The sequence below is a fragment of the Cyprinus carpio genome, chromosome B18, assembly GCF_018340385.1.
Source record: "Cyprinus carpio isolate SPL01 chromosome B18, ASM1834038v1, whole genome shotgun sequence".
Taxonomy (NCBI): domain Eukaryota; kingdom Metazoa; phylum Chordata; class Actinopteri; order Cypriniformes; family Cyprinidae; genus Cyprinus; species Cyprinus carpio.
The window spans coordinates 12239664-12255190 of record NC_056614.1 but is presented as its reverse complement, the minus strand read 5'-3'; the positions used below and the strand labels follow the sequence as shown (position 1 = coordinate 12255190).

The 15527-nt window shown below is 36.4% G+C and overlaps 1 protein-coding gene across 3 annotated transcripts; it reads right to left on the bottom strand.

Annotated features, from left to right (window-relative positions):
- Positions 1 to 736: 736 nt before the first annotated feature.
- On the bottom strand, positions 737 to 15274 carry LOC109109000 (transforming growth factor beta regulator 1-like). 3 transcript variants are annotated; one of them, XM_042743851.1, is made up of 15 exons: positions 15136 to 15274; positions 14873 to 15020; positions 12123 to 12180; positions 11956 to 12038; positions 11809 to 11845; positions 11472 to 11534; positions 10389 to 10601; positions 10205 to 10275; positions 9117 to 9349; positions 8897 to 9036; positions 8590 to 8736; positions 7575 to 7672; positions 6587 to 6697; positions 3045 to 3208; positions 737 to 1343 (listed from the first exon to the last, which is right to left on the bottom strand). In XM_042743851.1, the coding sequence occupies exons 2-15, from the start codon at positions 14986 to 14988 to the stop codon at positions 1276 to 1278; spliced, it is 1602 nt and encodes a 533-aa protein (XP_042599785.1). In that variant the 5' UTR covers positions 14989 to 15020; positions 15136 to 15274; the 3' UTR covers positions 737 to 1275. The 3 variants fall into 3 exon arrangements, with proteins under 3 accessions (XP_042599785.1, XP_042599784.1, XP_042599786.1); XM_042743850.1 differs by having other exon boundaries at positions 15124 to 15273; XM_042743852.1 differs by lacking the exon at positions 11472 to 11534 and having other exon boundaries at positions 15124 to 15268.
- Between the last annotated feature and the right edge of the window lie 253 nt (positions 15275 to 15527).

The window sequence follows — 15527 nt, the reverse complement described above, 5'->3', positions numbered from 1 at the left end:
AAAGTATCACGTTAGGTCAACAACAGAAAAGCAATTTTACAGTTCTATTGATTGAGATTTTTAAAGAGTTTTGTCTTCCTTTGCTTTTGAATTTGCAGCATATGCAACTAATTGTCCCAGAACATGACACTTTCTGAGTAAAACAGGATATTCAATTTAAAATAAGGTAGGGTGCAGCTTTATCTCATGCATCCTGAAATGGAGATGTCAGCCAAAAATAAACTGTCCTCAGAGGCAGAGCATGCTTTTTTGTCTTTGGGATAGTGTGTACTGATGAATAACTGACAATAAGACCAGGAAAAAGCATTAAAAACATGAAGAGTGAGCAAAAAATGTAGCATTCAAAACTGAAAACAACAGCAAGATGTGAAGCAACTGCCAAAAACTTACAATTAATGCATATATGCACATAACTGACAATGCAGAAATAATAACACACTATATGAACACTTTGTGAAAATGGATTTATAAGGTACATTTATCTTCTATTTAATAAGCATTTAATGTGTGAGCATTTGTGCTGTAGTTACTGTCAGTGAGGCATCTGTATTTCACGGCTCCACAGTGACATTTAGTGGATGGCTGAGGTATTTTAACCTTAAAAGATCATAATACATTTCCTTCTCATTCCCACAAGATAAAAGCATGTCTGTCAGGGTGTGAAACTTTAAATACATTCTGAAATATTACTCACATTTACCAAAGAATGACACTACATTACAAATACCAAGATAGATGTCATGTCAAGATTTCTTTATTAAATGTGTTATTCGAGGAGAACTGCTCTCAAGGTACAAAGCCGTCTCATCACATACGTGGAATGACCTACATAATGAAAGATTAAAGCCGTAAGGGTTTTTCTTATTGTATTGGGTAGCTTCAGAAGGAGACTTTGAGCTCTACAGAACTGGCAAAACAAGTTGAAATCTTAAACTATAATACTAAAAGCTTAAGGGTTGATTTAGTCCACCATTTTTATGTTGGTTTTAACTGAAGTATTTCACAGCAAAGACTATGATCACACTTTATTAACACACATTAACAGTACAAAGAATATCAACAGACATAAGGATTTAGCTTTTTTTAATCATGTAAAGAATAGTCTAAAATGACTCTGTACTGCGGCATGCAGGATGCATCCAGCATAATGTGTTTCATAATGCAGATCTGAGCTCTTTAGTTGCATTTCTATAAACAGGGCCCATCTGTACATGAATCAGTTTGAAACCTATGCTTAGTTTGAGCTCACTGTTAGATAAAAGTGTTTGAATGAGCTCAAGTGTTGGAGAGAGAAGATGAAGAGCTCAAACGGTGAGACGAGATGTTAGGCTGTTGTGGTCGCACTGTAAAAGAAAACAACTTCATTTAATTATTTCCTTCTTAAAATCCAATCAATTTAATTATTATGGTTACAGCTTGCATTTTAACTTGGGGTTTAAAAGACAATTGGGTCATTCCATGTAAAATCTATCAAACCTCAAAAACTTCCCCAGCTCAAATTTTGGTTTTTGCTAATATATATATATATTTTTTTTTTTTTCTGAAGACAGACAGACACGTATAGTGATGAAAACCAAAACATTAAATGTAATGGATGAATATTTATTGAATGTAGTTATACACTATCACTTATCACTACAAACTTCCCAATTACAAGCAAGTAAAAATGACTTCAGAAAGATGGCAGCATCATAAGATTATTTTTACACAGAGATTGGTAGGTCTGGTCGTAAAATCTGTTTGCTTCAGTAGTCTTTGTTGTATTATGTGACAATGGTGACCATTCAAACATGGGGAAACTTTTAATCAAGTAGTATTAATGATATCTTAAACTGAGTCTTAAAGGTGCAGTAGGAGATCTTGGAAAATGCTAACTTTAGCTTGGTAGTACTTGTATCAAAGATTCTTTCTTGTTGTCAGTGTATTGAAGTTTATTTGTCATTGTACATATTCTTTTTGTTTACTTTTCTAATATGCCTTTAACTCAAGGGTGTCAAACTCAGTTCCTGGAGGGCCACAGTCCTGCACAGTTTAGATATAACCCTAATTAAACACACCTGATCCAGCTAATCTAATCATTTAGGCTTATTTGAAAACTACATGATATGTGTGCTGGAGCAGGGTTAGAACTAAACTCTGCAGGGCTAAGGACCTCCAGTAACTGAGTTTGACACCCCTGCTTTAACATCATTTGTTCAGTCCTGTTTTTTTCTTAATTAGCTGCCTATTGGTCTGTATACTAACTAGCTAATCACTGCAGCCATGTACTAATGGGTCCTGATTTATAAATGCCTGTGCTGCTGCACAATAGGCCGAGACTCTGAACCTGCCTGATGTTTGTGTGCACATACATGAGCATGTTTGAATGGTCACCATTGGCATATAATACAACAAAGATTGCTGAAGCCAACAGATTTAACTAACAGACATACCAATATCTGTGTAAAAATAACATGATGATACTGTCTTCTTTCCAAAATCAGTTTTAACCCCATTTTTACTCAATAAATATTCATCCATGAAATTTAATATTTTGGCTTTTATCACTACATGTTCATCTTTTCTTCAGAAAAAATAAAATAAAATAAATCAATCAAATTTAAGGCAGGGTCCTCTGGTTGACACGGAATGACCCAATTATTATTCAGTAATATTTAGATTTAACAGCATTCTTGGATGAGCAGATTTGAACAGAACTGAGCTGGACAATGACACCACCATCCTCTGTAGAGGTGCTTATAGCGGAATTGAATAGCTTGTTTCATTTGAACTTTGCAACAATGACAGTTACTGAACTTAACTGAAACAACACTGAAATAATTTGATCTGAAAAATGACTGTGTTCTGTAGAGCAGCTTTACAGCTGAAAATGAACTGGTTTTATAATTGATGAATTTTACAACATTAACAACTCTGTAATTTTTCTGTTTATTAATATGAAGCTGCTTTGAAACTATCTGTATTGTATAAAGCACTATATAAATAAACAGCAATAATATAATTATGCAAAAACCTTTGGTTGTGGTGTGTGGTAATTGTCTGACCTGTGCTGCTGTGTTCTGTTGTAAGGTTCTGACTGGCCAGGCTCTCCTCACAGCTTTGCACTCGCTGAAAGGACTCAAAGTTCACAGATGCATCATCTTCTGAAAGTCCATGCGCCACCTGCCCATCACCAGGCCGACAAACTTCGAAACGCACCCACTGATAACTAAAGTAGTGGAGCAAAATGATACTTAATTGACATTTTTTACAGTGGCCCCTCTTATTAATAAATTATGATCTAAACTGTTATGGACATTGTTATGATCAAAAACAAAGTTTTTCAAACCCTGGGTCGCAACCATGACTCAAGACTCTGGGAACAAGGAGGTGGGAACCAGCAAACATAACTTTAATAACAAAAGGCTTCTTCTGGCAGCAATTTTTTAATTAGTGAACAGACCGCACACAGAATCTGAGCTTTATGGCGGACGGAGACAGTGATTAATCCTGTTTATCTGTTTATAGGTTTGGGGGTAGGGGGTAGGGGTTTAATCATAGCCATAAAATTCTCATGGCCTTTGTGTCTGCATATTGACGTCAAAGCTTCATATTTAAAGCAATGGAGTACACTGCATGTCGAAAACTGACACCAAAGGGGGACCCTGTGCATCAAAAAGTGACGCCAAAGAGTCCTGACCAAGCCTCAATGTGTGATGAGTTGGGGAGTGAGAATGTGTTGAAGTGGCAGCTGCCTCACCGCAGACAGCTGCATAAACAAACAAAACAACAATGTAAAGTCTTCTCTCGCTTTTTACTAGTTGTCAGGTCTGCAAAACAAAACCAGCCCGATTGACTTATCGGTAAGCCCTGCCCCCCTTCAAGAGGGACTTAAATATGCCATGGAGGGAAATATAAAAGATTTTAAAATAAATATGTAAAATACAGATCATAATGGAAACAGAAGAAACCCCGTGTTACAGTTGTCACGATTGCAATGACAACATCCCGGATCAACACTGTTCACGTACCGCAGTGTAAGATAAAATTAATTTACATTTAACCAGTGTTATATGGAGAGGCATTGAAATGTAGACCTTCATTTATCAGTTTTTGACCTACACTGTACATGACGTGAGAACACGTTGCTATTTAGGTCTGAACGTCAGCATGGACTCACTAACTTTAACGTTAACTAGATTTAGCCAAAGATACCCTGCTAACGTTCTGCTTGAGCAGATGACAACTGTAACTCAGTGAGAGTAAGACAACCAGAAAATGAACATTTTCATCTTTGTTGGGATTGGGGTTGAATGTTTAGGGACATTCTGCTCTATTTTGGTTGGGTTTATGACACTGAATAAAATAAATTCCATTGCCCATCCTTTCAGGACACTTGGAATCAGTGTTACAAGTACCTCAGGCACATTGTTTTCCATTTTTGTAAAACTGCAGATGTTTTTAACCTATATATATATATATATATATATATATATATATATATATATATATATATATATATATATATATATATATATATAACACACACACACACATACATTTTATATATATATATATATATATATATATATATATATATATATATATATATATATATATATATATATATAAAAGGGACAATGCATGGCTAGCTGTGCATTAAATAATTTTAATGCATGACATGAAGGCCAATAAGCACCCGACGTGAAACCATGCATTATCCAGCGTATGCCATGGCCATTTGCCAGCACTGACACGTTAAAGCTGTTAATAATGTTTTCAGTGCAAAATTTGACCACAAGTTTAAAAATGACGGTTATTTTCATCAGTTACGGCTCATTAGTGCTAGCATTCTGCCCGCTACAAATCAGACACAGAGTGACGCAGAGACAGTGCCGTAAGATCACATTTATTTGAATGAACTATAGCATTTATTTGAATTAATTATCGAGAGAGCGAGGGATGACAGTTGTGTGAGCATACCTGTGCTTGCGCTTCTCTCTAAAGAAGCTGTACTTCAGAAACAGTGTATCTAGGCTATTTTATGAATAGAAGTCGTGGGGCAGCATTGACAACAAGTTTGTGTGTGCGCAGCAATCTGTGAATGCAATTTCCAACCTCTCTCTGTGTGTGAGTGTGTGTGTATGTGCGCACGCGAGTGATGTGTGGGTTTGTGTGTATCAATTAAAGCAGTACATTAAAGGAATACTCCACCCCAAAATGAAAATTTTGTCATTATTCACATACCCCCATGTCGTTCCAAACCCGTAAAAGCTTTGTTCGTCTTCAGAACACAATTTAAGATATTTTGGATGAAAACCGGGAGGCCTGTGACTGTCCCATAGACCTCCAAGTAAATAACAGTGTCAGTGTCAATAGTCTGTTTTCTATTAAATCAAAGCTAAATACATGTAGAAACAGCGCATCCTTGTGGCGCGGATGATACAGAAGAGCATACACAGCATGGAGAGACACAGAGGAGACCGTTGACAAAGGAATTGTTGAATAAAGTCGTTATTTTTGTTTTCTTCGCTAACAAAAAGTGTTCCCGTCGCTTCATATAACCCAGATTGCACATTTGATGGCAAATGGAGTATTCTGACGATGACTTTCATACCTTTCATGGACCTTGACACTGTTATTTACTTGGCAGTCTATGGGACAGTCACAGGCCTCCCGGTTTTTCATCCAAAATATCTTAAATTGTGTTCCGAAGACGAACGAAGCTTTTGCGGGTTTGAAATGACATGGAGGTAAGTGGTTCATGACAAAATTTTCATTTTGGGGTGGAGTATCCCTTTAATATAGAATGTGATTAAAATGACCTGGAACTACCTGTGCATTAAAAGGTTTTAATGCATGCATGCCAGCCAATCTGAACTGAGTATTCAGACAGACCATGGTGTATATATCTATCTATCCATCCTGTATATCTATATCTATATATTAGTGCTTTCAATCGATTAAAAAAAAACTAATTAATTGCACATTTTTTTCTGAAATTAATTGGGATTAATCCCACCTAACATTAAAATGTAAAAATACTTTTACACTGCAATAATTTTAATGTAGAAATTAATGTAGAAACAACATAAAGACATATTTTTAAATATTTGTATTATGGCATCTTTATGACTGAAGGCCAGTATCACTGATGTTTAATAGAGTTATCAAACACTAAATTATAAATTATATATAGATGAATCTTTAAAGCTTCAAAAGTTATTGATTTCCTCTTTTTTTCTTTTGATCTTTGATTAACAAACATCACAGCAGCTGGTTATTAGGTTATCTGGCTGCTATTCCTTTAAGAGCTGCCGCTGCTGAACATGACGTGCATCTGACACGCATCTCTCTTTACCTATTCTGACCCACTTCAGGACTTAAAGTCTCTACTAATGAGTTGAATCAGGTGTGTTAGATGAGGGAGACAGTGCTGGGCTGCTCCAGGACAGTTTGGAAAACCACTGCATTTCAGAGACAAAGAAATGTGACTCGTATACCAAATACATAAATACAGACATGCAGTTTTAAGGCAGCTAAAATCGCCTTTTTGGTAACTTCATGACTTAACCGATGGCATAACTACGACATTGCTGCTACTCACTTGGTGCATTTACGAGCCCCAGGACAGCTCTGGATCAGGTTCTGAATGGTGGGGTGAGAAAACCCAAAAAAGTCTGCTCCCGATGGGATAATGTTGGTCAAAGATTTGCCCCTAGAATAAGAGAAACCATGCAGGGTCATTTTAACATTCAACATTTTTCAATTAACATTTATTTATTAAAAATTAATAAAATGAAAGATATCTTACTGATATATACACTACCAATCAAATGTTTTGAACAGTAAGTCTCTTCTGCTCACCAAGCCTGCATTTATTTGATCCAAAGTACAGCAAATACAGTAAAAATTTAGAGATATTTTTACTATTTAAAATAACTGTTTTCTATTTGATTATATTTTCATATGTAATTTAATCCTGCGATTTCAAAGCTGAGTTTTATCATAATTACTCCAGTCAAATGATATTTCAGAAATCACTAATATTCTGATTTGCTGCTCAAAAACATTTATTATTATTATTATTATGTTGAAAACAGCTGAGTAGATTTTTTTTTCAGGTCTCTTTGATGAATAGAAAGTTCAGAAGAAAAGCATTTATCAGGAATAGAAATCTTTTGTATCATGCAAATATGCATATTAGAATGATTTCTGAAGGATCATGTGACACTGAAGACTGAAGTAATGATGCTGAAAATGTAGCTTTGATCACAGGAATAATTACACTTTAAACTATATTAAAGTAGAAAGCATTTATTTTAAATAGAAAAAAATATATATATTTCACAATATTACTGCCTTTGGATCACTGGATTTTGGATCAAATAAATGCAGGCTTGGTGAGCAGATCTTTCAAAAACATAAAAAAAAACACACACACACACACAGTATATTTCATTACAATGTTGATTTGGGGGAGATTAAAATAAATAAAGATCTGATGAAAACACAGGACATTTATGCTGTGAATTTTTAAATGGCTTTGGGGGAAATTGTTTTTAAGTGAACTGAGTAATTCTACACGACTTTACCTCCGGGCAGCAATGGCTTTGAGCAGGTTTGCATGGCAGGTGAGGCCTGATGAGGCCACTATTGCATTCTGTGGGTCATCCTCTGGTGCAATCTCAAACTAAATATTACAAGAAAAAAAAAGATGTAAGTTTTTGTTTAGTCCATATAGTCAATTTCTGCTGTAAAGGATTACAGACAACTTCATAACCAGGGTTATTTCACAGCATTTACTGCCATAAGTACAAGCACTGATGTTTTTAATTAGAATATAGCACGTCAAACCAAGGGTTGTGAAAGGTGGAAAAATTTCAGTATATTTCAGGAAAACATACCAGAGCTTTGGAAGCTTTGGAAATTTTCCACCCCTTTGAAACCCCTGGTCAAACCACCCAAAGTGTCAGCATCATGTCAACTATACATGAGTATACAGCAATGTATTTGAGACCTTACAGCCCACTAACAAGTAAGCCACAGTAAGATGCATTTTCATTCTTGAGAATAACATTATTATTATTATTATTATTATTATGTTCTATTATAATTGTTGTTTGTAATAGAATTTGTTACAAAATGAGCGATGCCCGATTTCATAAAGGTATAAAGCCTTATGAGTCTGTTATGTCTCTCGGTGCACGCACTCGCAGTCAAACCTGTGACAATGCACTACTTTCCATAGGAATATGAATAATAAAGATATGAATAATTGTATAATTGGTCTCTTTAAGTAACGTTAACATGATATCACGCTGCATTTACTGTGAAAGGAGCAGCTCTGAGACGCAGTTAACACCATATCACGAGCCGATCGCGTGCACAAAGTGTGCGCTTGGCTTTGAAACACACAGCGCAAACAGGCTTGATGAAGGGATAAAGTTATTTAGTTAAAGGGATATTACACTTGGTTCGTTTGACTGACACTTTGCGAAAGCAATGGCACGAAATACAATGTTAAAGACCTTTTATGTTATAATGAGGAGTATAAATATATTTTCGGTTAATGAATGGGAAACACTGATACTGAACACTGATGTGCACCTGTGGTCCTTGACCACCATCTTTGATTTGGCAGGTGTAGAGACTCTTCTGATCAGGGTTCTTCATGCTGGCGAAAACTCTTGTGCTGCAGAACCCCACAGGATAGATAGCAGTTTCATCATGAAACAGAGCTCTGTCTGTGATGATCTATGATCAAAACACAAACTTATGAGCTCTTCTTCAGCAACAATTTCACTCTTAAAAACTGCTAATATATAAATATTTATTAAAGACTGCTGCCTCACTGTGAAGTAAACAACAGTTATGACCTTTACAATATCCCATTAGAGCTGGGTGAGTTTCTGACCTCTCCTAGGCTGTACACAGTGAGTCCACCAAGCACGATGGGAAAGACCGGCCGCCCTGAAGAGTCCAGGGAGATGGGCTGCACAAGCTTGCGTACTCCTCCTTCTGTAATCTTCCTTTTCTTACAAATCTTCTTCATGACTAAGGGTTTAGCAAATAGAATTGCACTGAATCTGTAGTTTTTAAATGCAGATACATGTAAAAAAAAAAAAAACACTCACGTTCTTCCCTGCCATTCTCTCTTCCCCTCTCTTTTCTTTCTTTTTTGGGTTTCTTCAAAAGGCTGTCTTCAGATCCTGAGAGTCCAGTGGCCTGGCTGTGACTCCCTGGAAGAACAGCGCCCCCTGGTGTACTGGAGCTCAATGCGACAGGTGTATGTGTGCTGCAGCTGGGAGTCGGGACAGACTCTCCTTCAGCCAGAGACTGATACTGCAACAAAGACTTCAGCAGGAATCTGAAGAAACAGAGTGAGAGAGCAAGTTGACTGTATCTTAGGAGTCGGGAATGCAACTAAAGATGATTAGATTACTGATCATTAATTATAATTATTAGATTACTCTCTTATTGTTTTTGTTTGCGCTATTGCTTGTCATTTATGTAACTGTTCTTATTTTATTAATTACTTTTTACTACTTGTCTTTTTTAGTTAAAATAAATTTAATTCAGAGTTCTGAGTCCTGCCACCACAGCTGGAAAAAATCCAAGAAGAAACCTACAGCTAAAAAAGTTCCTGGTAGGTCTTGACCACATTACATGTCTATATAACTAGCCACAACGACACTGAGCAAGCAAATAATCACACACACTCTTCTCTCAAGCTCTCTCTCTCACAAACGCACACACATGCAGTAGACACACACTCGCACACTGTTGTCTGTACTGTTCTGATTTTATTAATAAAATAGTTTAACAACTTAAGAGTAACACATCATTCTAATCTTCAAAAATCATTCTAATATGCTGAACCGGTTCCTGAATAAACATTGCTATTAGTATCTATGTTGGAAACAGTTGAGTAGTTGAATATTTTTGTGGGAACTGATACTTTTTTTCAGGATTTTTTTTTTTTTTCAGGTGAAAGTTCAAAACAACAGCATTTATTGTAAATAGAAATAGTTTGTTACACTATAAATGTCTTCACAGTCACTTTTATTCACGTCAATAAAAGTATTAGTTTCTTTTGGGGGAAAAAAAAGACTGAACTCCTCTGATTTTCACTACAGCATCTTCTTTTAAAAAAAACATGATTAAGTAATTTGATTTTCAATCAAGTATATTTTGTAATAAAGATAACTGAACGTGGATGTACCTCCTTTCTTCTTTTGCCCGAACAAACTTCTCTTCCAGGTGAGCAATCTCATCATACAGGGCTGCATTTTCCTGTGAAATAATGGGCACCAATTCAGAGATGCTTATCATGATAATGTCGAAAGTAGGCAATTATATATTTAAACTATGTTTTTGGTATAAAAACTGAAATCAGTTTTACTTACAAATATCATAGCACGGGCAGCTTTGCGCAGACGCATGTACTTCAGCCGGTACTTCTCATTTTGGTTCTTGCGAGGACCCTTCCTGACTTTAGGCCTGGATTCAGAGTGACTCGTCGGGGAAGGCAGGGGTCCCATGGACGAACCGGAGCCCGAACTGGAGTAGGTTGCCGCGGCAGAGAATGCATGCAATGCATTCTGTCTCTCTTCATCAGTCTGCATATGTGAGTTACAAATAATCAGTTTTACACACATTGATACAACAGAGAAAAAAAATAATTTTCAAGAGAGAGAGGGGGGGAGAGAGAGAGAGAGAGAGAGAGAGATGACAGTTGTGTGTGTGTTACCTGCGTGTCTCTCTCTACAAACTATTAAGTACTTCAAAAACTGTGATTTTACCACCTGTTGCTGAGGTATATAATGTAGCGATCTAGCATAGGCTATTTTATTGATAAAAATTGCAGGGAAGCATTAACAAGTTTGTGTGTGTGCGTAACGCAATCTGTGATCTCTGACCTCTCTCTCTCTCTGTGTGCGTGTTTGTGTGCATCAATTAAAACAGCTCATTAATATAGAACGGTAATTAAACTGACTTGGAACTACCTGTGCATTAAACGGTTTTACTGCATACATGTCAGCCAATCAGGATCCAGTATTCAGACAGACCATGGAATAATTAAAAGTGTGTCCTTCGAGTATGTTGTTCAAAGTAAGGCCATTATAAATGAGCTGTTCATGAGAAGTATAAACATGGCAGCTCTGTTTGTTTTTATGGTCCAGTGTGCCAACCACTGGACTGTGTGCTGAAATTTCTTTATTGAAAATAAATGTTTAACAACTGTGGCAAACCACACACTTCACCACGTGTTGACCAAAGTTGACAAAAAAAAAAAAAAAAAATTAGATCATGATGTTTGTCATTGTTTGATGCAGACTGCAAAAAACATATATAAAAAAGAAAATGATGATTGGAAAGTTTTCTAAAAAGCAGCAAAAAATAAACAACAACAACACAATGTGGCACCTTTCCTGATACAAACTGTTGCTAAACACTGACAGCTAACTGACATGTGCTTATCGACTTACCAACAGGGCAAAAACTCCATTTCTGCTTTCAATCCTCTTGAAGCGTCTGCTTCCTTTCTGTGTCTGTAACACACTGTAAAACTAAAGCAAATGCTGTAGGCTACTTCTCATGTAGACTCTGTTAGCGGCAGACTGCTCTGACTTCACCCCTTTTTCCTATATTAGTCATTCTAAAACTTTTTGAAGGTAAATATGAAAGACAAATACAAATGAAATCATGCACTTAAATTAAACACATTACTGGTACTGAATGGAAAACATAAAATGTAAAAATGGTACATGACTGCCAGGTATCGGCATGACTTCGAGACTAACTGGGCCAGACTTCGAGTCTCACCTCTCGATACATGACTGCCTCGAGGCTTGACTTTGCACTGCGAAATAATTACAGGAGCATTGATTAGCTTGTCATTTGTGCATGGTGTTTTAATTTTGAAGATATAAACCAAAGGAAAATTAAATTGTTTTAAAATGCTTTTTTTACTTTGACTGCACCAGTCCACGATCAATGATCCGCTGCTTGATCTCCTTGATGTGCATAGGCCGCCCAGCTTCTTCAAGAACAATCTTAAACAATCAGAAAAGTCATTGATTTGATCACAAGAAATGTATGTGATATAACAACAGCATTATTTTAAGGGAGATGTTCACCTGAGCAGCATCGAGCCAAGTGAGATTCGGTTTATCTGCAACCTCACCGGGGGTTTCACTGATAAAAGAGCAGAAGTATATGACAATATATATCCCATACTGTATCACATATATGGCAACATACATACACACTGCTACTGCATTACTGAGAAATCTCAGTTATCAATTTAACTATTATTTATAGTACTTCAATAGTAATAAAATGACACTAATTCATACCAAACCCAGTGAGACTCATAACACGTCTTGTGAAAAAAAGAAGTGCTTTTAATTATATTGAATGTGCACTTGTAAATTAGTGTACTTCAAAATATGTAGGTTATGTGAAAAAAAAAAGAAGAAGAAGAAAAAAAAAAGCTTATTTTACGAAGAAAGAAATGAATACAGGTTTGGAACAACTTGAGGTTGAGTATGATGAAAGAGTTTTAATTTTTGTGTGAATTATCACACTATTTTAATAATAATACTTTAAAGAATTACACTGATTTTGATGTGCTGACATACTACAGCACATGCCAATTACTGATTATAATGTATTGAAAATAATTTTAGTTTTCTTTTTTTTGGCATTATATTTTACATGTACTAAATTTTACAAATTCATTACAAATGTGTAAGAGCAAAATATGTAAAAACATGGCATTTAAGTTTCAATAGAAATGACAGTGAAGTATATTTTAGGTTACTAACAGAATTTAAATTTAAAGGGGTCATATGACGTTGATAAAAAAAAAACATTATTTTGTGTATTTGGTGTGATGCAAGGTTTTTATCCGGTTTAAGGTTAAAAAAAACACATTTTCCATATAATGTACATTATTGTTTCTCCTCTATGCCCCGTTAATCTTTACAAAGCTCATTGTTCTAAAACAGCGAGGTGTGCTCTGATTGGCCAGCTATCCAGTGCGCTGTGATTGGTCGAATGCCTCAAGCGTGTGACGGAGATGTTACGCCTCTCACTATTATTCCGTCTCCCAGGCCAGCAGCACGAGACTCAGTCCAGCTGCTCTTCTCGTGCACATCCCATCATCTCTTTCTTTTAGCAGTTCAGTCAATGTACTGTTAAGAGTAACTGAATAACTCAGGATACTGGTTTGTCAGAGGGAGTGTAAGGCACGTTTATAAACTGAATAATTTAAGCAATTTGTGTATTAGTGTGTACTGGAGACGCGAACCGTTTCAAATGATTCAGATAGATTTGGTGAACTGGTTCGACCGGTTCACTAAGAAGATCCGGTTAAATAGAAAGATTCATCTGCGATCCGGACATCACTAGACGAGACAAAGCCAATAAAACCAATTACAAACGAGGCATTTATTGCATCCAGTGGGGACATTATTACTGATTATAATGACTTATACTGTATACTGTCTTTTTACGCATTGCTTTGTGTATCACGCTGCATAAACATAAAATCATGTCTGCATTTGTGATCGGAGAAACAACAAGCCTACTCTATTGCTCAAAACTCACGTTTGAATCATCATTGGCAAATTATTTAAATATAAAAAAAAACGTATTTCCAGGCTGTGAGTCAGAAGCACCAGACAGTAGAAACATCCTTTGTGCCACAGACACATTGCAGGCTGCTTGTTCAGGAAATAGTCCTCATCCTCCATAAAATGTGCAGCACACGTCAGAATATTTGGGTTGGACTGTTCTGGAACAGTGTTGTAAATACAGAGAGAACAAAAGGTACGCCTTCTTTCTTTGAGTGAACATTTGGGCGGCGGTATGCAAATATTCCCACAAAGTGACATAGAGATGTGGGGGCGTGTTAGAATGAGCCGTTTCAGGCTGAGTCTTAACCTTTATAAAGAATACCTCTTTGGATTTGAGACTTTAGTCTTTGCAACTTTACAGATCTTCTTTACGCACCAAGAGCTTGTAACCCTCCAAAGAGAAAGGAAAAACTGAAATCACATCACATAACCCCTTTAAACTACATATTTTCATTTTTCATTCAATTGTAAGGTATTATAATCGTGGCACTGAATGATTTATACATTATGTGACACGGCAGGGCTCGCAAAATGGCTAGCCCAACGTACCTGGGCTATTGAGTTTTCCAGTTGGGCTACCAAAATGTAACACCACTCTGCCCGATGGGCTATCTTAAATACAGATCTCCCACGGGTCCTTAAAAACTCCTAAAGTGAGGAGTCTTGAAATTGAGTCTCACTTCGTGGCAGAGAATAAATGTACATTTCCAACAAGCCTTTCTTGCTGTTTGTGGTCAGATCAATGCAAATATCAACTCATGTTTTTACGCAGCCAAACACATTGACTTGTAAATGAGAAAGAAATTAATGTGCCTTCTAAAAATCTTAACAATAAGTCTTAATTAATATTTATACGTTTTAAACTGACATAATTTAGATGCTTTATTTATCCCTTTTCAAAGGCTGAAATGCTGTTGTATAAGATTTGTTTTTGTGAAAACCTGTACCTGAACTGTAAATCATGTAATTTTATGGCTCAGTACTGTATGTTACAACAGACACTTTCCAACAAGACTCATCCGGTGAGCTCTTAAAATGCGTCATAAATTGCCTTAAAATGTCTGCTAGTGCTATGTTACCACCATTCCTCCATAGTACTTTTTTTTAATGGGACTTCAATCTATTTCGTGGTAGCATGTGGTAGCATGTCCTAAAAAAACAAAAAAACTGTCTTTCCACAATAACAGCTTTTCTGGCGCCTGTGCCTAAAATAAGGCTTTTATTGATTCTCTGCCTAACAAACTCACGCATCCAGACCCTCAGCGGCTCCAGTCAGGCTGCTCATGCTGTCCAGCGCGGGAAACAGAGAATAACTGCCCTGTCCGTCCGCCTCCATCTCAGACTCAAAGGTCAGGGAATCCATAACTGTCCGATCAGTGGTTTGTTGGTCGAAAGCTATGTCGGGAAAAAATACCACACAACATAATTTTGGCTAAGCTAAAAACAGGACACAGCAAAATCCAGCAGAAAGTCAGGATACAGGGCGATGTAAGTTCACCTGTGATCTCACATGATAATTTCCACTATGTGTGTACTCATACTCTACAGAAGAGAAATATGCATATTCAATGCAATCTTCAATTTGCTGACATGTTTATAAAGCATTTGTCCTCAGAACTCATGGGAACCACGGAACCATCGGAACTATTTGAATCGTTTATGTTTCGGGGGACACTTTTAAGGAGCACACATTTCCGAAAACTTCAGCGCCATCTGTTGGATATTCATATAAAATATCTGATCACTGCAATCACTCCCAGACGTGTATGTAGCCTACTTTAAAAAATAAAATAAAATCTGTACTATTCGCATCTCTCCCAGTTAAAACAGGCTGCTTCACTAAATGTATGTTTTTCATGAAAGTGAAGATTACTATATAAACTAAATAATATGTAATAAAAT

What these genes read in the sequence shown, in the direction of transcription:
- LOC109109000 (XM_042743851.1), bottom strand. Translation starts at nt 14,988, where the DNA reads ATGGATTCCCTGACCTTTGAGTCTGAGATGGAGGCGGACGGACAGGGC. An exon ending in CTTGGCTCGATGCTGCTCAG is followed by an intron (nt 12,039 to 12,122) that starts GTGAACATCTCC and finishes TGATTGTTTAAG; the next exon opens with ATTGTTCTTGAAGAAGCTGG. An exon ending in CTGCCCGTGCTATGATATTT is followed by an intron (nt 10,276 to 10,388) that starts GTAAGTAAAACT and finishes ATTATTTCACAG; the next exon opens with GAAAATGCAGCCCTGTATGA.